Raw genomic sequence first — 24489 nt, forward strand, 5'->3', positions numbered from 1 at the left:
GATGCTTTATCATTGGTCCTCTGGAATCCTGGCTGGTCACTTTGATGATCAGAGTTCCTATTCAGCCCTATAGTGCACATTATCTACCTAAATGTAATTGGCACATCACAATCACTAATGCCCATAATAGTGACTTCAAAGGAAGGTTAAATTATATTCAATATACTTTATTTAAACAAGTTAGGGAAGTGTAGCATATGCTTGAGAAATATTTCTATCAAAAACTGTTAAATTAAGTTCTAGCCCTTACAACATTAATTTTCAGCACTCTGAAAAACTCCACTATCTAAAATAAAGTATTTCCAATGAGTTCTAGAGAGAGAGGTTCATCACCCAGTAGGCTGAATTTTTCAGGGCATAATAACTTTCTCAAGTGCCATCTACCAAAACATATGAGCTGTGTCATGGAGAGAGTATCTATCCCAATTCATAGATCCTTGAAGTATTTCTATATTAATACTAAGTTTCACAATGTTCTATAATCCATATCACAAGGAACTCTATTTAGATCAATGCACAAAAGAAATTCCTAATCAAAAGGATAATCTCATTTAGAACAAAGTGGCAATATGTGTATATGGATATGTATGTATATGTGTATACACACACATATGCATACATACATGGAATCACTTTCCTGAAAATCTTTAAAAGCAATAGGTACGCTACAACAATGTAAATGGAAAGGACTACCATGAAACAACCAAAAGTGAGTGTCCTAAAATTGCAATGAATAAGTATGACCCAAAAATACACTCCCCCACCCAAATCCTTTGCAGAGGTGGGAGATCTATGGATGTGATGCACTGCACAGGCATTCAGACTTCGTTTCAATATATTCATTGGTTTTGCTCAGTTTATTTTTTTCCCTTCTTGCTCTTTTTCTTTTAAAGAAATTGTTATATGATCATATGTTATATATGTTAATTGTTATATGTTAAAGAAAATGTTATATGAGAAAGGGAAGCTGCTAAGAGAAATTCTGATGATGTAAAAAGCAAAATATTGAAATAAAGTTTATTTTTAAAACAGCAAAACGTACAACAATTTTTATTATACGTATATTAAAGTCCTTCCTAGAGCCAAAAAGAGAGAATTAGGTAACACTTCAAGGCCCCTTCCACTCTAAGGACTTAAAACAAAGCTTCACTTCTCTTTGCAATAGTTTACTCTCACTGATGAACCATAATATAGAGAAAGAAAAAGAAAGAAAATAGGCACAAGTTCAGCAATGAGTCTCTATGTCATTATTTAAATTTACTTTCTTTTTACAATAATAATGCATATTGTATACACTTAATTGACAATAAACATTTATACCAACCTTAAAATTTTGGTCTATATCATCATCATTCTCAATTTCATTTTCAGCTTCTAATTCAAGGTCTTCATTGTCATCGCTTTCATCTACTACGTCATCCACTGTGATACAAAAGGCTCTATAAGTAGGTGAGAAGTAAACTTTCTACAAAATGACATCCTGGGGAAGACTGCTACATTGAAAGTATTAAGAATTCACATTAAAAAATACTACAAATGCATAAATATTTATAAATAATTGTCATACATAAAATATTAAATAGCACCTTCTGTTGTGACTCACCCTTCACTGCTTGTGCTTGAATAGCACATGACTGTGAAATCTACAGTAACATTGCATTAGTGTCTTTTATGTACATATAAAAAGTCCATATTAGTGAATTTTGTTCATGAGAAAATAAGAGTTGTTCTTTTCTGATACTCTCTCCTCTCTGGGTTTTTGTGACACTACTCTTATTCTCTTCTTACCTATCTGATTGCTCTCTCAATCTCCTTTGCTGGCTCATCAAAGGCTATGTCTACTGAGTTTTGCTCTCTTCACCCTCTTACTTGCTAACCTGGTCAGTTCCCATAGGTTTAATTACCATGCCTACAAAGATTACTCCTAAAACTATATATCCAGCACAATTCTCTCTCCTAAGTGCCAGTCGTGTATCACCAAATATCTACTAGATATGATCAACTTAATTGTCCAAAGGCATCTCAAACTCAACGTATCCAAGTAGGAACTTATTTTCTCTTCCTCCCCTTTTCCCCTTACAACTAACCCCTCTCACAAATTTCCATATTTCAGCCTAGGGTACATTTCCATCCTTCCAGTTGGGAAGGTTCATAATCTCAAAGTTGATTTTTACTCTTTCCTCTCCCTCAACTCACATGTCTAGTCAATTAGCAAGTCTTGTTGATTTCACCTCCAAAACATCCACATATTTTCCCTTCTTTTCACTCACATGGTTACCACTGTAGCTCAGAATCTAATCATCTCTTACCTAGTCAATACTATAACAGCCTCCTATCTTTTCTCCCTGCCTCAAGTCTCCCTCCTTCTGATCCATCTTCCACATAGCTACCAAAATGATTTTTATAAAGCACAAGTCTGACCACATCATTCCTTTGCTCATTAAAATCCAATGGCTCTATAGGATATTATATAAACTCTTTCGTTTTACATATAAATTCCTTCACCACTCAGATTAAACCACCTTTCCAGCCTTATTATATATTACTCCCTTTCATGCACTATATAGTAAAATTGAACTGGCATGTAGCTGTCACTCACACACAACACTCAATTTCTTAATTCCATTTGCACAAGTTGTCCCTCATACTTCTCCTTCTACCTCTTACAATCTCCAGTTTTCTTCAAAAGTTCAATTCAAGTGGTAACTTTTACATAAAGCCTTTCCTAATCCCCCAAGTTAATAGTGCCCTCTCCCCCAAAAAACTTCATGTATATATAAATATGTGTGTATATGTGTGTGTGTGCATGCGTGTAGTATACACCTATATATGCAGAAGTTGTCTCCCTCAATACAATATCAGCTTCTTGAGAAAACAGAATATGTCATTTTCATCTTTGTATAACCTATTACCACAACTAGGTGGCATACTAGATAGAGTGTTAGGCTTGGAATCAGGAAGAACTGAACTCAAATCCAACCTCCGATACTTACTAGCTATGTGACCCTGGAAAAGTCATTTAACCTCTGTTTGTCTGATTCCTCAAATGTAAAATGGGGATAATAACAGCACCTACCTCACAAGGTTGTTGTGAGGATCAAAGGAGACAATATTTATAAAGAGTTTAGCACAGTGCCTGTTACATATAAGGTGCTACAGAAATATTTATTCCCTCCTTCTCCCTGGAACATAAGACAAACTCAATAAAGATTTACTGATTGATGCTTCTAGTTTTGTCTAGTGAATGTATACCTCTAGGATCAAAAATTAAAATAATTTTATAAGCAAGAGCCAGATACATGATATGAAAATAAAAATAAGAAAAAAATGACTATTGGAGAAAATGAACAAAAAAAGACTCGAGAGACTGGTACTAAGAATAATTCAATACACCGGGCAAAATAAGTACTTTATACAAAGAATAGTTTGTTTGTTTGTTTTTTAATTCAAAAGGTTATTCTGAAAGTTGTTATTGTTCTGACGTGGAAAAGAGACTACTTATTCATAAGGTCTAACCAGAAGATGGACCCATAAAACCTTAGATGGTGAAAGTAAACAGAAAGCTAACCACAGTCAGACAATAGTAACACAGCACTCCTTATATCTGCATAATGGTTTTTTTTAAAAAAATTTCAAGGCACTTTTAAATAAAACATCTCATTAGAACATAATATGTTCACTGAATTTTTACCATGAAAGTTATTTAAATATTTTAATACATTTCCACAATAAAATACTTCCGGATATCCTAGGAATTTTTACAGATTTATCCATTAAATATTAAGAAGAATAATGTGTAGATAATAATACAATTCAAATTATTATTACCACTAAAATATATTCATTACTGTTAAGGAGATCTAGCACAGAGTCCAAATTGAAGAGGGATTCTCTATAGTTGGTAAGATCCTCTAATTACTCCTATTTGCCAACGACATTAAGTTGATTGTATTAAGTCTCAGAACACTGTAGAGCCTCCTGGTTGTCCATAATCATTCAAAAGAGTCTAGCCTAATCATCCCCATAGGAAAAGTCAAGCAAACAAAGAATGCCTATGTCCAGACTCTGATACACATTAGATGGACAACAGAAAGAATATGCATCAAGATACACACTTGGTATATATCCTGAAAATTTAACAATGAATTAGTACCAGGATTAAAAAGGAAAAGAGTTAGTTGGATTCTGAAGAAAAAAAGGCAAAGCTCCTTTAATGACTCCAAACTGCTCTCTGAAACAGAGGCTCATTTTCAAAATACAAATATTCTACTCGTACTGCTGTATGGCTGAAAGTCATGGAACATGACTTCAAAGAATTAAAATTCAATGTTATTCAGAGAACAATGGAAAAGTATGTGGTAGATATAAACAGGCCAAAACACATAGTAAATAAGGTACTAAGAAGAAGAGCAAAGGAAGTTATCAAAGAAACATAGAATTGAAAAAGATGAACTAGTCACATGATGAAAGTATGAGATACTGTTGGATGACACATTTGCTCCACCAGCATTCTCACAATATCAAAAGAAAGAAAGGAAGATCCCTGCACATTCAGTGGATGGACCTCTGGTGGTGAGCTTATGAGAAAATGTGGACAAGAGTTGCACAGAAAGAGGCACGTATGCATGCACTACAGAATGCATCATTGCTAGGAAAGTCTACATCAAGGCGATCATATTGATTTTGGATCACATGCCCTCTAAGACCTTTTCATGGCCTAAATCTAAATGTATGATCATTTTACTACTTTAACATTTAAACTCTGCTTTTTCCTTATTAGCACCATTTGCACTATTACAAAACTTCTTCTTCTTTTATTTGTTGCAGATAGAGAAAAAAAAACTTTAAAAAACCACAGCATACCCAACCAATATTCCTTTCTCCAAAACATTTTCTGCTTCACTGATTGTCTAATTAAGAAATCTCAGTCATCTTAGATTTCTTGAAATTTCACTTCTCATTTTCTGATACATACACACACAAACGTAGTTCAAAACTAAAACAATTTCAGTCACTGATTTATCTAAACCAAAAATATATATATTTTTATATCTTTAATCACATAAGTCAGGTGCAATTTTTAAAATAAATGCCTTCAGGGAGACAGAAAACCATAAGACTTTTAATCAAAATTCTGTTTAGTTCATTTAATACCTTAATAAAAGTATTAAAAATGCAGCAATTGATCTCATTGATTATATATTAATAATATATGTACACATACTTTAAAAATCACAAGTACCAATTTAAAACAGTTTTAGGTTATATTTACTTAATGAAATTGTCTTATAATTCACATTCATAAATATAACATGTATCCCTATACTAAATAGCATTCTTCTGGCAATGTGAAAGAAACTCAAACTCTCTTTTTAAAATAACAGGTGACTATTAAATGAAATAAAGTATGATTACTATATTAAGTCTTCCTTTTTCTATTCAATTCAACCACAAGGAAAGTAGACAAAAATATAAAAACAACACTGAATAGCATGTAGTGAACCATACCTTCAGGTGGCAAATTGTAGAGCTGAGCCACAGGTCCAGTCACAGGAATAACTGGTAATTGGAAATGAAAAGCACTTTTAATAGTTGGTAATGGAAGACGATTTTTAGGAAAACATTTCCTCATAATCAGACTGGACGTGTTGACGAGAGGATCAAGAGTCCGGACTGCCAAGCAATCCTATTTTTAAAGGAAAGGGAAAAAACACCATGTAATCACCATGAATAACTAATTTTAGATATCTTCAGAAGAGAATGCTTTTTTCTGACATTTTCCACTAAAAATATCTATTTTATATCAAAGTATAATTTTAAATACTTCTGTCCATTATGAATGCAAGTGTTCCTTTATATCATCAATATGAAAATTCTGATATTTAAAGAAAATTACATAGACGTAGGAACAGAAAAGCTACACCTAATCTTATTCTATTTGTGCATTCACAAAGCCTCTTAATTCTGTAAACCCACAAGCATCATCTTCTATGAGACTTTATGAGCCTAATTTTCTAACTGGAAGGTCAAAAAGCAATTAACAATATTCATGCTACATGTAAGAAAAAAAAATTTGAACACTTGCCTTTAGTTACTGCTACCAAGTTTTTACTTTAATGATTACTTGACTAGTATCCTCTTAAATAAATTTCTTTTTCTGATAATTAAAATCAATCTTGAGTATATGAATCTAAGAAAAGGAAATTAAGAAGTAACTTACTTGTGAAGTGTTGTATAGAATTTTCATCCCATTGGCATCAATAAATGCCTTTCTTCCCAACTTGAGGCTTGTAACACTTTTTAAACTCTGTAAAATTCCTTTCCGGATGAGCATGTTTCTGTGCCGATTATCATGCCGGTGCCAATCTACATAAATTGTTAAAAGCACATGGACATATCCTCTGTCTACAGCTCTCCTGGCATTTGTTTCTTTAACAAGAGAAAATTAAGAAAGAACACTGAAGATGACAAGAAAAAGTTGCAGAACATAACAGAGTTAGAATGATTGCTTTTTTCTTTTAATATAGCAAACCCAATTTGTATACAATACCATGATGCATTCTTCTAACATTACATTTTCTAAAGAAATCTTTAGCAACAGGGTTTTAAAATGTTTTTTTCATCTATTATGTAAATGTGACAAGCTTCAGTAAATAGAAAACAACATTTCCCAGAGATCTCTTTATATTGTTCAGTTATTTATTAGCATAAGGATCTCTATATTAGAATCAGGGTCATCTCAAAAAAGTTTCCTTTAATAAAAAGTTTCATGCATTATGAAACTTGTGAACACACGTACTTGACTACAATGAATTGGACTAAATAGAATTTTAACTTGCTATATGGTTACATGGCTTATAGTTCATGCAAAATCATTACTATAATAGTGGCAACTCATTCTATTATACTATTAACTGAGTGAACCTATCCTCATTAAAAGCTTAATTATTCTCTAAAGTCTTCACCAATTGTGTAAATATGTCATGCTTCTTTTAGCTTAAAGTTAAACTGCCAACATTTTTAGGAATTTAAACAATTAGAAAATGATCAGAGAAGCAGCATTTCTGAATCATCCATGTAAAAATATCACTGTTGATTTAACTTGTAAATTATAGTTGCAAAAGATTGTAAATGCCTTGCTTTATCAAACTAAAGTTAGCAAGAAATGAATCAACAATATCTGACTTTTTTAAAAGTGATCCTAATATTAAAGGGTGAAATTGGGAAGGGGTCTTGACCTAACACTTCATCAGCCTTGTTGTCACACACTAAACAAATTAACAAGTCTGAACAGCACACCTAATGTAAAGGCACTTTACTACTAAAAATAACTTAAAAGAGAATTTTAGTCCACTAATACACTGATCCAAATATTGCTATAATGAAGGGTAGTTAAAAATGCATCCACAATGTGATGAATTTGCATGACATATATATTTATCAGAAATACTAACCTTATCCCTAGTCCACTGTGACCTTTAAATGATTCTAAGAGATGTAGACCCTGAAGTTGGTCACAGAGTTAGGCTCTAGGATTCTTAGCTATATGAAAGAAGTACCAAATGTACCAAAGATGCTAACCTACATACACCTGGGGAATACTTGAGCCCTGAGAAAATAAAAATCATTAACACTTCAACAACTGGAACTTTTATTTATAACCAAAAGAGGAAAAGGCTAGCCAGAAAAAAGAACCCACGGGATGCATCATGAGATGTAGCAGAAACTATCATATCTCTTCTTTTGTGACAAAATTCCTAATATATACAGAAATGGTTGTTTACATACACAACCAACTGTTTCAAATTAATTTACCTGATTTTTTTTGGTCTAATTGGCATATTCCTAACTGGTCAATTCAGGTAAGAGTCAAATCACTTGCTTAGGTGCCAGGGATCTGTTCCTCCTGCTGGTGTACACCACAGATTGGGTTGAGGAGGAGGGCTACTTCTTACTTCTAGATAAGATCTTCAGTTACTCCAAGATCTGGCCTTGCTTTCTTCTTCACTATAAGTGTTAAAAGTTGCTCTCCTTTTTTGCTTTTTAATTTGTTCCCCTTTTTTTTAAAAAAAAAACAGCCTTATATACCTATGCAGGGAAAGTTCTTATTGGAATATTAATAGCATCTTCGTGTACATAAAGGTTTAGCATAAAATTCACTTATATTTCAGGGGGAAAAAAGTAGATTTAAGGTATTTCACCTCAGGAGTTAGCTAGCACCCACCCACACTTTGGCATACCTACTATATAGATTGCTACTGAAACTCCTGAGCCTCATATCTTCCTATATTCTAAATATCTGCAATAGCATGTACAGTATGTATTTCATTTATTTTAATGTACTAAATTTTAATGGTCAATTTAGAAAATAGAGTTTTTCAACATCTAAATATATTTTAAATGTTTTAAATCAGAAATAATTTACAACTGTTTAATTTTTAAAGTTATCTTTAATAACACTTTTAAAAGTGTCACATAGCTTCCCTCTATTGTTTAAACATAAATATACAGTGAAATAAATTTTATTTTAGAAATAAAGATTTCTTCATTTCCAAAACAGGAGGAATATCAGCTTACGTGGTTCCTTTTTAATTTTTTTTATTTTTATCAACTGCCTTTAATCAACTTGCCCAACCACCATGTCAGCTATCTAGTTCTGTTTCTCTTACTACATAAATACATAGTGTCTATTTAGATTAAGAACAACAAAGAGAAGCAGAAAAAAAAATAATGCATACAGGCTGCCTAATTCAAGAGGTCTGAGAACTGCTGACTTATATCACCTACTAATCAGAATTATCAATAATCTCTCTTTTAAAAGTAATCACTTTATTATCTTAGTGATGAATCAAGGCTACCTTAAAATGTTCCCAAATGACACCCCTAAGTGAAAACTCCTTTTGAACCATCTAGCATCAATTCTCTTGTTTCATACTACCTATGTGTGAGACCTTCACTGTAACTACAGGCTGTAGTAAAGAGCACTACAAATAGTTTTAAGGACAACCTTTGATCCTTTATCCATATTAAATTAAATGTGTGCCAAATCAAGTTTGATAAAGCAAATCTAAAGAAAAATGTAAAAAGGTCAGTTCTCAGAAAACAGTGGCACACTTCAGTATGTAAACAACTCATTTCCACCTAAAATCATAACCGAATGCCACCTTGTGGCAAAGAAATAACAATGGTTCTCAAAGGCTATGCCAAGAATGGAAAATTGTAGCAGGTTTTGAGTACTAGTTCATATTCTTGTTCAAGGACCAGATTAACTAAATTTAATGAGGTTCACTATCAGAGAGATGACCACAAGATAACAAATTTTTATTTGGCCACAGAATCTCACGAAACTGGCAAGGACAGCAATCTAAGTTAATGGAGTAAGTTTCCCCAGGGACAAATCATAGATCCTAGAAATACTGAGATTCTGTCTTTAGAGATAATGTTATAATCTCAATTAGTTAAATGGTATTGCAAACTGATTTATTATATAATACTTGCCTCATTTCAACAACCCAAACAATACTGATAGTTCAGACTGAATGATTAGTTGATCTCATGCCTTTACAAATACTTCATGTATTATCAGCTCTGGTTAATTATTTCTCTTTTATGTTCATACACTTCTAGCATCATTAAAGTATTAATCAGAAGTTAAAATTATCAAGTGTCAGTAAATTATCAAAAAGATAGTTGGGGTTAAATAATCTATTAGTTTTAATCAGCCAATTATTCCTTATGTATTAAATAAATAACACTCCCATTGACTGATGATACTAATAGGGAATTAACATTAATCTAAATAGATGCTAAGTATTTACATAGCAAGAAAAAGAGAACTAGATAGCTGACATAGTAGTTGAGCAAGAATGTTAAAGGCAATTCACAAAAGAACTACTTAAGCTGACATTCTTCTTTCTATTTTGGAAATGAAGAAATATCTATTTCTGGAATAAAATTTATTAAAATGCAAATGTATGTTTAAACAATAAGATTCACACTTCTTAAATTTTTTATATTATCATATGAGAAAAATAGTCCTTCAAATAAGAGATTAAATGAAAGCTGCATGTTTTAGATATTTAAGTATACACAGAAGTTGTTCAGATCATTTCAAATAAAAGAAGTGCTCAAAATTATGTATGATGTCCTTAAAATAAAAATTCTTATAAATCATTCTTCTCTGTCAGGTACTTATCAGCTGTTCTTTATGTTTCCATTTTAAGAACAAGTCAATGCACTAGATTGACATAATGCTCCAATGTTTATTATTATGTATGAAATCATTTTATTGGACAACTGGAAAACTAAAAATCAATTTTTTATTTAAGAGTATTATTTAATTTTAACACTACTGAAGAGTGAACATTTAAATCAAATCTAGTTTCCAATTTGTTTAACATGATAGAATATTCTATAAGATATTATCTAGTATTTAAACACTTACTTGATTTTAGCAATGCAGCAAGTGTGTCTAAAGCAACCCTGTCAACACAAGAAGAAAACACAAAACAACAACAAAACTAGTAAAATTAGTCTACAACAGAGTAAATTCATACAAATGTTTCAAGTTATTTTTCTATTACTCATTCCAAATTTTATCTTTATTTAACTTATTTACATAGTTTCTCAAAGTACTTTGAGTACATGCATCTATCCAGTTTAAAATTAGATGTAGTAAGACAAAAGTTAAAAAGAAGAACACGCCAAAAGAAAAATTACTTACTTTTAAGTATTTTTATCCAAAGGCACACCAAAGGAACTGATTTTCACTGTGTAGGTAATCTGAGCCTGTAAGAATCTACCTAGCAACTGTGTTGCTTTAAAAGTTACAGTCCCTGGCCCCAAAAGTCCCTTGAATCTGCCACTATAAACTGTAAGTTCTGCAGAAATATTTCTGATTTGCTAAATTCAAAATATTACAACTACAAAATATTACTCCCTCATTTTTAAGTTTGGACATTTATATAAGAAGTCTAAACTGTTTTAGAAAGGGAAGCTTCCACATAAAGTTCCTCATCACTTTTCAGTGGTAAGCCCCTAAAGAGACTATTGGTCACCAAAATCTTAAAGGACCCACTATCTCTAGAAGAAATCATAGTTTTAAAAATCAGCAGTGCTTGTCTTTGAGCACAAATACTGAGTTACAGATTGCAAATCTATTCACAATCATCTAGCTTTGACAGTATATACAGCATAATTAAGAAAAACACACACCTTTCATCCAAGTAGAAGAAAAATAAATTCTGGAAAATATGGCAATGAATTTAGAAACATCTACAAATATAAGAGATTATATATGCCACAATTATTTTCATTAAGAATATAACTTCTATTAGCAAGTTACAAAGAATATTAAACAATACAAGTCATAGTATAAATATTCTGCAAAGGATCAGTCAGTAAAAATTGTCATTGTTGCTACAAGTATACCCATGCTTAAGTAATGCAGTTGTTAATAAGCATTTAAGGGCCAGCTGGACATCCAGCACCATATGTTTGAGTATGCAAGAGAAGAAAACAACAGGCCCTTCTCTAGAGAAATTTAAAATCCAAATGGGGAGACAAAAAATGGAAACTTATGAAACATCTAAAGAACAATGTGTAGGTGCAACATGGGCAAAAAGCTCTGTGAGCACACAGTGTGATCAAAGTTGAAGTGGAGCTAGTTAACATTTACTAGAGGGCAGGAGGTCTGAAGCAGAACTTAAAAACATAACAATACAGCAACATGTGCTTGGTTGATGTTTGATAAATGTTTACTATTGTTATGTGTTATCTACCTCTAGAAAAACAGAAAAACAAAGACACACAGAGAGAGAAAAGAGAAACAGAGAGACAGAAAGAGAATGAGAAAGCTTATCCTAACAACTTGAAATTTAGTTTATCTATACAAATAGGAAATTCTAATGGACCCATTCTCATGATAATAAACAATAACCAGTAGAGATCTAAGTATCTTATACTAAATTAGAATTATAATCTCATATATTTAACTTTATTGGAATAACATGGAACAGAACTGCAAGCAAATAATATGTTGAAGAATGAAATAAATCTATGATACTACAACACTGTAATGTGGGAAGTCCTGCTTGTTCATTAAGAACTCTGGATTTAAGTTAGAGTGAGGAAATTTCTGTGAGTCTGATAAAATTGTACAGTAAGGAGAAACAAAAGTGTTTCATAAGCATTCAGAAAAACTTAACATGGAATAGTATGGATAGTCTAGTAGAATGGTATTAACCTAACAAAAAAAGGGATAAAACAAAAAATAACTTCACTGAATTGCAGCAGAAACAACAAAAATTAATTGAAAAAAATTAAGTTTTGTGAAAGGCAGGCATTATGTTTTCATTTACAATTGAAATATAAAAACCAAGCTTAATAATAACTAACATTTACATGGAGCCTTTAGGTTTGCAAAGCACATTACAAACTTCTCATTTTAGCTTAACCATAAGAAAAGTATTTGAAAACAATTCTGCCTCTTGTTAAGAAAGTATGAGCTTAAAGAAATTATAAAAATTAATCACAGAAATTCTAGGTTTAAGATTCATTTTTTAAATTAATTAATTGCTCCACATAAGTAAGTTTTTATCTCTATACCAATATATCATACTTCTTCATACATTTTTTCTTTACATACTTTCCTCACATGAATTCTACCCTATACCTACCACACCTAAGTTTTAGGTCTATTTTTAAATAAGTGAAATAAACATTATGCTGCTATTAAAACACAAGCTATTATTATTTTTGGACCAGACTATGATTTCATTGGTATGGGGAACTCCCAGGAAAGAAATTCCCATTCCCAACCCAACTTCACATCTGCTCAGTAATGTGTAGTTCCAGAGAGTTTCATGGGCATGAAGAGGTTAAGTTACTTGCCCAGGGTCACACAACCAGTAAATATAAAAATAAGATGAGGACTCAGATCTCTCAAATGCAGGAGCCAGCTAACTAACCACTACGACATGTTGCCTCTCAATATTATCATTGTTGCTGTTATTGCTCTTAAAGAAGGAACGCTGCTGTTAATGATAGAACACTAGGCAAATGGTTAAATTAATTTAAAGAAGCAGCAAGCATTAGGGGGAAAGAAGATACAAAGGACAGCAGAACTTGGTAACACACACACACTTAATCCTAAGATTAGGGTCCCCCTTTACACGTGTGTACACACACACACACACACACACACACACACACACACACACGTCTATAGCACTTTCCTGGACCATCTTATCCCAGACTAGGGTATGCAACTTGGAAAAAAAAAAGTAATTCTAAAAGTAAATATCACCCTTCAATTGTCTATCAATCACCTCCCTTCCAACAACCAAATACAGTCAATTAAAATAGCTTTGATTAAATGCCCAATAAACAACAAGAAATAGCCAAAGAAAAGATATTAGATCAAGAGTTCAATTAAATTTATCTATCATTTCTTCACCACTCGGCGTTCATTAATAAACAATAGTAATAATCTCAAAGCTCAATGAAGGTTTCCAAAGGTCAACATGAACCAGTATCTAAAAGTCTGAATAATTTACCACTTTGAAAGTGGGTGTGGGAAATGAAGGGGGCCAAGGCAAGACAGGCATCGTATACATAAATAGAGCATTCAATATAATTTTTTAAAGATTTCTTTTAAGGGGCAGCTAGGTGGCGCAGTGGATAGAGCCCCGGCCCTGGATTCAAGAAGACCTGAGTTCAAATCCGGCCTCAGACACATAACACTTACTAGCTGTGTGACCCTGGGCAAGTCACTTAACCCCATTGCCTAACCAAAAAAAAAAAAAAAGATTTCTTTTAAGTCATTACTGATTTCTGTATGACTCTGAGTACATGCAAAATGCTATAAACACATGTTTTACTATTGTAATGTTTCCATACTAAAGATTTCTTCTTTCCCTCTGGAGATATCAAATGAAATAATATATATATCACCAAATGAATTTTAGTTATTATAAGTAGGTATATATCTTTAACTAGAATGCTTAACTTAGTAGCATGGGCCAGGACTAAAAAGTACAACAATTAAAAGATAATGGGAGAAATAAATAGAAAAATTATTATAAAATACTTCAAAGATCAAATAGAGAAACAGTATAAACACAAAGATCATCATTCATATCAATATGAAAATAGCCCTTTTTCTTGCTTTGTTAAATCTAATCTTAAGTTCTAGAATGTTGCTCATTGGCAAAATTAGTTTGACTTACCACATTATCTGACAATCTTATTAATATAACCACATATGTAATTTCCTACTTTTTACCCTAATTCAGGCAGTAACCTAGAAGAAGTACTAATTGTTTCAGCTTGTGAACTGTCTGATAATACTAAAGAAACAAAACAATGGCTGGAATTTGAGTTTTAAGATACATGTGCAGAATACCAAAAAGAAAGGAAAAAATAACAATGATAATTGTAACAAAAAGGGAAGACTTAATTTAATGCGCACACTTCATACAATGACAACGAAGAAACCAACAAACTAAACTGATTTCAGACAAGGATGGCAAGAAAAGATTTCATTTAATAGCAGCGACTTGACTTTTCTATTCTGCAATGCATAATACTTAGGGTTGTACAAAATTTGAAGTTCTTAAGCTAATTTATGTTTATGAAATTACAATTTGAGATTTTTCTTTTATCTATCTTTAAATTTCAAAACTAGAAACCAAATGGGTGCTCATCAATTGGAGAATCATTAAAGAAATCATGGTACATGAATGTAAAAGGATGTTATTGTACGGTAAGAAATGACAAATGTGAGAAATTCAGACAAACATGCTATGACATATGAAATGATGGTAGAGTCAAGTAAGCAAAACTAGAAGAACAATGGATGTGATGACTACAAAAATGTAAATTCTTTTTTAAACACTAAAAGGATGTGGAACTAAGTAATTGTCATGATCAATTTTGTTCCTGAATATACGGAAAATAAAACATACCCCGCCTCTCCACAAAGAAGTGGGTATTTACAGAAGAATAATGCACAGAGTCAGATGTGGTAATTATATTCATTGTTTTTATTTAGCTTTTTTTCTTTGTTATAAGAAAGGATTTAATTTGGGAAGGGGAAGGAATATCTGGAAATGACTGATATAAAAACAAAATGTATCAATGAACTTTTAAGTCTTATTATAAAGTTGGAGTTTCAGAGCTGAAAAGAACTTCAATTTTTTAATCAAACCTTCTAGTATTACACATGAGTAAACCAAGGCACAGAGAAGTTTAGGTTGCACTTTTGTTCATACTTACAAAACATTTATGTACTCACTTCATAAGGCCAGTGTTCTTTTTACTAAAAGGGCCAATGATTTTAAACATCAGTTCCACAACTCCATTTTTCCCTAAGGACACCGCATTGACAGCTAAAAATAAAAAAAGTTTTAAACCACAAAAACTAAGTATGTCTATGGGTATATGTGTATATATATGTATATGTATATATATACAATATACATCCCACTGAATAATCATATTCAAGCTATAGGTGAAATGCTCACATTTTACTAAATGTGTTCAGTGAGGGAAGGAATTTAGTTAGGATTAAGTCACCAATTATAAAGATAGTACATACCCACTAACTCAGGGTAAAAAGATAGTGTTGTTTGTTTTGTTATTTTTTTTTTAATGAAACACTAAGACAGTTATATATAAGAGAGAGAAAAGCAAAGTCCTATGTCAAGTCCAAGGTCATAGACCTTTAAGGAAGACTTTCTGAAAAAACTTGAGAATTGTTCCCTTAAAAAGTTTCTATGTAAAAAAGATTAGGAATATACTGCAGAGAAAAGGGTTTTTAAAAGTAATTCAGAACACTTTCTTTCATGAAGAATTTAACCAACACCTTTATCTGGGGAATTCTCATGAAAAAGGTCTGCATAAACTGTTAAAAAGTACACCAAAATATTTTTAATGAAGTTGAAGTTGCTTATGTTACAATTCAATTACAAGATAGATTATCAATGTCACCTAGAAATCTCATCATGAAACCCTAAGGAACTGTCCAAATGATGCAAATTTGCCTTTACCAAATATTCCTTTAAATAAGTTAGTCACTACATAAAGCTTTGATACCTTTTTGCCAAACAGAAATCTTCACCATAATTGGATGTTAAGAGATTATACCTAGATTTTTTCTTAAATGTAAACATCTATATTGCCTCTGCTTTTGTTATCAATTGAAGGTTTTAAGTATACAAAAAATAAGTCATGTGAAAGCAATGAGATAAAAAAAATTCTGCTAAAAATGGAGTTTAGTAATGTTCTGAAAACAGAGCTTCATGATGCAACATTTTTTAAATCTAAAATTTCAGTAATATTTTAGTCATTATCGATCATTAAGGCAATAATTATCTTGTAGAAGGGAAGATTTTAGCTGAAATGTTTAGCTGGGCTTTTATTATATAATCCAAGTGTGATCATAGACAAACATTTCATTCACCTCTCTGAGCCTGTTCCATCATCTATACAATGAGAATGGCGACTATATGGTACCTAAGATTCTTTCTAGGCTCTAACTTCTATGGTTCAAGTGTACATGGAATGAATCATGGGGCTAAAGGATTTTACTGGTCACCATACTATGGTAAATAATGAATTCCTCAATAGGCTATGAACTGTGGTAGCAGTGTTGTCCAAGAATTAACTGATGATGTTTCCATTTCACATAGAAATTCATAATATCCTCCCCTGTAAAATGACACCTAACCCACAGCGTTGTTCTAAGAATCAAATGAGATAATATACATAAACTGCTTTTTAAACCTTAAAGGACTATATTCATATGAGTTGTTATTATTATTATTATTATTATTATTCAATCCCCTGTTGGTTAGTTGTTGACTCTTTTCTCTATGGTCAGGTTATCTACTGTTCATTGCCCTCATCAGAACTTCTAATTCCCAGCACCACTGCTGCCTCTCTGTTCTTACCACTTTTCTCTACTTTTATTCTGTCTTGTGCCTTCTGTATTCTGCTGTAATTCTTCTGTAATTCTATATGAGCATTTTATAGATATCTATAAAATATCTTTTACACCTTTTTATTAGCTAGCAGACAACACATCAAATGTAATATTCAAGCTTTGGCTCTTGTTCCTTGCTTTAAAAGATTCTTTGCATCCAAAGAATTACCCTTTTATTTCTATTTATATTTTTAAAAATACACTTCCAAGGTCATTCCAAACATTAAAATGACAGAAGCTTAATCACTGGATAACCAAAAATCAAACTATATATTCTGCAACTCCTAAAAGTTTTTTTTTTGAAACAATGTGATTAATTCTGGCTCTTTTCCAATATATTAATTACTCATTATTAGTAATTTACTGAAAAAAACTACAATTTTCTTTTGTTTTATGTTTAAAAAGGACTTTCCTTTGTAAATTATGTAAACTGAAAGAAATTTTACAACACTTACGATTGGTAGAATACACTCGTAAAAGCTGAAGACAAGGCAGCACTAAACGCTGATTCTGCAAATTCTGTTTCACCAAATTCAAAGTTATAGTTAAGGCCCCATTAATTCTAGACTTCACTCCAAACTTTTTGTCTATAAGAAAAATAAACATAAAGCATTTATAAGTAACTCAAGAATGGGATGAGATTATTTTCTAATTCCTGTTTTTAAATGTAATTTATCTACATACTCAAGTCATTCATTTTATGCCAGTTAAGACTTTAGTTCTTTTGTCAGATTTTTCAAGTTCTGCTAAATAAAGCTGAAAAAAAGTTAGTTCTCACTTCTGATATTTTTATATCAAGTTAAACAAGATTTATAGGTCTGTGTTGAAGAATTCTCTTGCAAATAGATAGTAAAGGAAAATAAATAGAATATAAAAAATATTTTTACTGAAAATAAGCATGATTTATGTGTGTGTGCACACGTGTGTGTATTCCTAAAGATACTTTTTTTTTAAGATATAGAAAGGAACCAATTGTAGGAGTCCACTTTGTGATAGTCAAAGCCAGATTAGGAGGGGATTAAGTGGAATTTGGGAGGAGCCGACCAGTAGCATTTAGGATTTTAAGGATTACACACACACACATTAAGGGTATCCTTAATCAGGATATTAATAGAAAACAGGCAATACAAGTGATATTTCACATTAGAACATCTCTTTACCATCACATAATTCACAGAAAGATGTAGAGAACATAAGATCTTAATATGCTTATTGCTTGATGATTATAAAAATCATTTGATCTGGTAGAGTAAAATACTACCTTTTATTACTCTCTCCCATACAAACATCAAAATTATGCAAAATTCCTCAGAAGATATAACAGCTCAGAGAACCCTGACTGATGACCCTCTCATCACTACTATCTGGTAGAGCACAAAACTAAGAGTCATAAGCTAATAAAAGGTATTTGCTACTGCCATGGAAGGGAACCAGTGAACAATCTAAATTGAAGAGGTATTCTCTACAGGTGGGGAAATCCTCCAAAAGTTCCTGTTTGTAGATAACACTGTGCCTACTGCATCAAAGCCCAGAAACATTATAAAGCCTTCTGGACACAATCCAGAATCACTTAAAAGAATCTTGCCTACCCACCCAATCACAAGGAAAACCAAGGTGATAAAGAATATTTATTTTCCAGGTTTTTACATGTAGTTAAATGAACAATGAAAGAGATCATTGGACAAGTCATACTTAACATTAAATAGGAGAGCTGCCAAAATTGCATAAAATTCTTGTATAGAGGGGAACATTGGCATGTTAACAAGTAGTTGTTGGTGTTCTCTTGACTACCTTTTTATTGGTATTAACAGTTTAAATATTTTTCCATGTCTTTGGTATTTTCCCATTTTAGATACTTTGTGAATCCCTTAAAGCCTTAATGATTTTGTCACCTGCAGCACTGATTTCCCTTACATATACTTGGTGTAATGCAGTTGCTTTTCCTATCTTTGTTCTCTTTATTACCATTTTTATTTTCCTAAGTACATGTGAGACTGTGATATTAGAGAATAAGTGTGGTGGTTCCACTTTCCTTGATGACAGCAAGTTTATTATAATAATATTCACAGATCTCTTCCATCTTTCTTCCATTTGCTTTTCTTCTTTCATTTTCATCCTTTACCCTCAGGCTGAATATGCTTAGTTAGAACTCTTGCTAAGCTTTCTTTAAACTGGTTTTACCCTCCATTGTTTCTCTCTGTTTTATAAAGTGATAGTGCTCATAATTACCCTTTTCTGTGATTATTTTTCAAGCATGTTTACATTCCAAACCAATGTTGTCCCTGGCTGTCATATCTCTCTGCTCAGTAAATCCAATTTTTACTGAGTGAAAAACATTTTATATTCTTTTGGTCTTCTCAATGTAGTACTTGATTTACATCAATTTTACTTCTACATGAGTTACATGTATTGCATAGTATTGTATCTATAACCCATTTTTCACCATTGATAATATTTAAATCGGTCAGACTGGAGTTGTCTTAATTGTACACCAAATATTTTTCTCATTTTTATTCTTTTAGCGTTGTAGTAAATTTGAATTTAGCTCTAACAAGTCAGTTACTTGATTATACATTGACAGTTGAATTGACAGTGATTCCTACATCAGTAACAAGTCGTTTCCTGCCAGTTAAAATATATTTTAAGATGTTCACTACTTGCCATTTGCAGGGTATTTTGATTCTTCTTAAAGAAACTATTTATGATGTATAAGCATGAAAGTTTTGTGTACTCTCCAAGTCTTTGACCTCTCTCATTTCTTATTCCTGTTCTTATTTTCTAATATAGTTTTCACTGGCCACCTTTGTACTCAAGTTAGTATCAAAGTATATATTAATTTAAGTCTTAGTAACTTCTTCATAGAATTTCTCTATTAATCTCTACAACAGATGTACTGGTACATAATATTCAATTATTTTTCATAGCGGTCTTTTTGCAAATACCTATCAAGAGAACTTCAACACAAAGACAACCAAATGTTCCATGACACAATCTGTTGCCTCTGGACACGATAAAACTAATTCCACCTATTTTGTATTTACATTTCCAAGGACAGGCTATGAGCCATTTTTCCACTTAACTACAATCTCTTTCTGTCTTCTGGTTTCATTTACAGTGAATGTGTCAATATTGACATGATTCAGTCCTTACAAATGGTTGCTGGACAACGACTTCAAATTTAAAGCAGATAAGTTTAAGTTTATAGACAGTCTAAAAATCAAGTGATACATTCCCCCTGTTCTGCCACCATCACTGAAGAAGTAATGAAAGCCATTTTGCATTTTGGTGTGTGGAGACTATACTTCTAATTTTGTAGTACATATAGTAGTCACTAAAAATAATTATTAATGGAAAACAGTAATAACAAAGTTTATTTACTTTATTCTTCAACTTTTTCAAACACATCTCTGCCTGCCAAAATCTCTTTCTTCAAGGCCCCTAGCTCAGAGGTTATCTTCTTAATAAAACCTTTAATGCCAACCCCACCCTATATTCATCCCACATAAGTTTAAAGTGATTTTTTTCTCCTTCAATTTTTTCAGAGCAATTTGGCTCTCTTTTTTTCCTTAACACAATCTACTTTGCATCACACTTATTTATAATACATGTGTTCCTTCAGGTTAAAACATAAGCTCCTTAAGGTCAAGGATTATGTCATTTTCATTAGTATCTCCTCAGCACCTTGAACACAGTAACACTGAGTAAGTACCTGCAGAATTCTCCTTCATATTTTCAACCGTCCTCATGTTATATATCTCCCCTACATAAAGGTCACAGAGTTTATGCTACTGAAGAAGGAAGAATGATAACAATTTCTATTTGTTTTCACCCAGCAATTTCTCTCCTACCTATTTAACAACTCTCCAAGAAATCAGGATTAACAGCAGTGTGAGTAACAATGACTTAGAAATAAGGATTTCAATGAGCATGCTTTATTACAAAACAAAGAGCTAAACAACACCGTTCAAAGTTCAAATTTAGCAGTTCCAGACAGATGACAGTATTACAAAGGATAGTTCTTGTACTAATAATCCAGTTATTATAATTATTCCACTAAAATGGTTACCTTTTGGTCCAGTTCTCGCAAGAAGGGTGTGAACTTGAATCATTAACTCTTCATGTGGAGGAGATTCTTTGCTGGCATTCAAAAGTAACTGCAACAATATTTGTGTACCACCTTTGGAGACTAAAGCACTTGCTCTCCTACTACCACCTTCAAAATTAAACCAACATACACAATTTTCAATGCCACAGTCAACATTTTTTTTTTTGTTATAGCATCATGCAAATTGTGGGAAGTAAAAACGTTAAATATTTGAAGACTTTAACTTATTGTTAGAAAAAAATCACAGAAAGTGGATATAGAGCACTGGCCCTGAAGTCAGGAAGACCTGAGTTCAAATCCGACCTCAGACCAAACACTTCACACACTTACTAGCTGTGTAACCCTGGGCAAGTCACTTAACCTCAATTGCCTAAAAAAAAAAAAACAAAAGCACAGAAAAAATATGTACAACTAATAAAATAGGCACACCTTGGAGAGGTGCTTCATGGAGCAATAAAAAGAACAATGAACTTAGGATCACAAAGCCTGATTCTAATCCTGGCTCAGCTACTTTTGAACTCTGTAACCTCTGTAAATTCACTTAACTTCTCTGGTTCTCAATTCCTTCAACTGTAAAATTAAAGATTTGGAACAGATGACCTCTAGGTCTATAATCCTATGGCTTTCCCTAAATAATAAAAAAGGAGTTGTGGATGCCTCCCCTCAGGAATATGAGGCAACACTGATATCTCTGGTAAAAAGAAAAGGTAAAACAGCTACAGTGCCATTCCTTCCTTTCCTACAAATCCATTTTAAACCACATACATTTTAAATGGAAGCCCCACCACAACTTATGTATGATATACAAAGGGCTAAGAAGAAAGGTTTCATATTTGACAACAGCCCCTAAAAATACTATATTGTCATCAGATAAATCCTAGTATGTTACCCTCATGTAATTCTATAATATAATTCTATAATATAATATAATATATCATGTAATTCTACAATAATTCTATAATACATCAAAATAAAAATAGGGTTATATATACTCACATATGACACCCCTATATTAAGAGTTTTTCAGGACAGTTTTGATCTCAAGAAAATAAAGTACACTTTTAAAGGGACTTTGCAAAAAAGAATATCCTTTATCAGACTGTGCTCCTTCTTTTTGGCTGAAAATTATGATCACAGATCTATGTGATTCATTATTCTTTACATACAGCAATAAGATCAAAGGAACTTACCAACTGACACCAATTCAACAAGAATGTTTAAGATATTAAGTGTGGTCTGAAGATCTTTCGTGTTCTGAAATAAATATTTTATTTCCAGTATTAAAATCATTGTATATAGTTACCAAACTCTGTCTTTTGGCTTTTATCTAAATTTTGTGTGCACCTTTCCCTTCTCAATTGTGGGCCTAAGATCAAATGCCTTCAGGCTTCTATTATTCTCACTTTCCACTATCGTCCTTGTCTTTTTCCCTCCAGAATCTTTAATCCTTAAACTTACATTTACAAGGGTCAGGCCCTGGCTGAGTCACTAAACCTCTAAGAGAGCCAATTTCCTCATCTTTAAGATGGGGATAATAATACTTACACTAACATACTTCATAGAATCATGAGGAGAGAACTCCAAAGATCATAAAGGGCCACATAAATGTAAGTTATTAGGATTATAAGGGAATGAATTAACATTAGGGGAGATTTCCATGTTTTCTTACTACTCTTTCACAATAGTAGGGTTCTCATTATATACCCTTATTATAATACATTTTTTAATTTTTTTCTTATGCACATATACTCAGGGACAATGACATATTAACAACAGGTATTTGAAGGAGGCCTAGGGATAAGACTAAGTTCAAAAGTCTATAACTTCAAAAACATTTAGACATTTTCCTAAAACAATAACTAGAATTGGAAGTAAGTGGTTTTTGTCCATTTTTCTGAGAAGGGGTCTATCAGCTTCACCAGACTGTCAATGGGATCCATGACACACATAAAAAAACTCTACACTAAATATGACCATTCAATATTTCCCAAGAATGAATATATTACCTCAATAATACATTCATCCTTCCCAGGGCCAAAAGAAGAAATTAATTCCTCTAAAGACTGTCTTAAGATATATATTTGCACAAAAGATAATTTCCCAAAGTTTGTCAACATAAAACTATACCACTTACTTATCAAATTTCAGCATAAATGCAATCAAAAAATATATAAATATATGCACTAAAATCTACTGTTCTCAATACATTTTCATAATTACATTTGTCTGTTTCCAATTTTGAAGGAAATCATTTTTCTTTTAAAAGGGAAAGGGAAAATGAATGTGGGATCCTAATGACATTAAGAAAGATTCTTACATGTACCTCCAATTTCCAACACACTCTCCTATCCATATTTTTACACTTATGACACAGACATTAGTCTATGAATACATACAGCTCATTCTTCTAACCTGTGTAATCTTAGAAAAGACACAAAACCTTGGGCCTCAGGTTCCTCATCTGTAAAATGAGGGGATCAGACTAGAGAGCTGCTGAAGGACACTCTTGTTCTAGATCTATGATACTATTATCTCCACGAAAGCATTATTCATGTGGCTTATGATTAAGAGATATGAAGGTCACTGTGAGTTCTCAGTGCAATGCCAACAAAGCATTAGCTCTGTCAGGTCTTACTTACCAAAGTAAAAAGCCTTCAGGTACAAGCCTAACAAAGGGTTATTTCAATCAACCAATCAACAAGCATATAAATGAAACAGCCCTGGTCCTCAAGGAGCTTAGAACAACTATATGCACAAAATAAGAACAAGGTAATAGGGGAAGAGGGAGGTACTGGCAGTTTAAAGATTAAGAAAGGTCTCATGCAAGCCAATTAAGCCAACCTTGAAAGGAAACTAGGAATTCTAAGAAGCAAAAAGAAGGGAGGGGAGGTTACAGACATAGAAGCTAGCCTGTGCAAAGGAGAGAGAATGTAATGTGTGAGGAACAGCAAGAAGGTCAGTTTGTTTAGACCAAAGAAGTCAAGAAGAAGAATGATAGAAAAATAAGGCTGAAAAAGTTGGTTGGAGTGAGGTTGTAAAGGGTTTCAAATGCTAAATAAATGAATTTGAATTTTATCCTAGAAGGAACAGGGAGTCACTAAAGATTCTTGAGCAGGTGAGCTACATGGTAAGACCAGTGTTTTAGAATGATCATTTTGGCAGCTGTATGGCAAGAATGGAAGCAGGAAGTTCAATTCAAAGATTACTGAAATAGTCCAGGCAAGAGGTGATGAGGGACTGAATTAAAGTTGTAGCTATCTGAGTAAACAGAAAGAAATAAATGTAAGAAACATTGTAGAGCCAGAATCAACAAGACAAAACTAACTGGATATGTGGGATGAGTAAAAGTGATGAATCAAGAATGCCTATAAAGTTATAAACTTGACTGATTAGAAGCATG

The 24489-nt window shown here is 32.3% G+C and overlaps 1 protein-coding gene across 9 annotated transcripts in view; it reads right to left on the minus strand.

Annotated features, from left to right (window-relative positions):
* The window catches only part of AGTPBP1 (ATP/GTP binding carboxypeptidase 1), a 229603-nt gene that overhangs the window by 128052 nt on the left and 77062 nt on the right, over positions 1 to 24489 (minus strand). For all 9 annotated transcript variants that reach the window (XM_078152680.1, XM_078152679.1, XM_078152676.1 and 6 more), the window contains 8 exons: positions 22280 to 22343; positions 21051 to 21197; positions 17440 to 17571; positions 15296 to 15389; positions 10445 to 10482; positions 6221 to 6429; positions 5509 to 5686; positions 1325 to 1422 (listed from right to left, as the gene is read on the minus strand). In XM_078152680.1, the coding sequence (XP_078008806.1) occupies positions 1325 to 1422; positions 5509 to 5686; positions 6221 to 6429; positions 10445 to 10482; positions 15296 to 15389; positions 17440 to 17571; positions 21051 to 21197; positions 22280 to 22343 (960 nt within the window). The remainder of the gene's footprint in view (positions 1 to 1324; positions 1423 to 5508; positions 5687 to 6220; positions 6430 to 10444; positions 10483 to 15295; positions 15390 to 17439; positions 17572 to 21050; positions 21198 to 22279; positions 22344 to 24489) is intronic.

This window comes from Phascolarctos cinereus, unplaced genomic scaffold (assembly GCF_003287225.1).
Source record: "Phascolarctos cinereus isolate Bilbo 61053 unplaced genomic scaffold, phaCin_HiC Scaffold_4;HRSCAF=312, whole genome shotgun sequence".
Lineage (NCBI taxonomy): Eukaryota > Metazoa > Chordata > Mammalia > Diprotodontia > Phascolarctidae > Phascolarctos > Phascolarctos cinereus.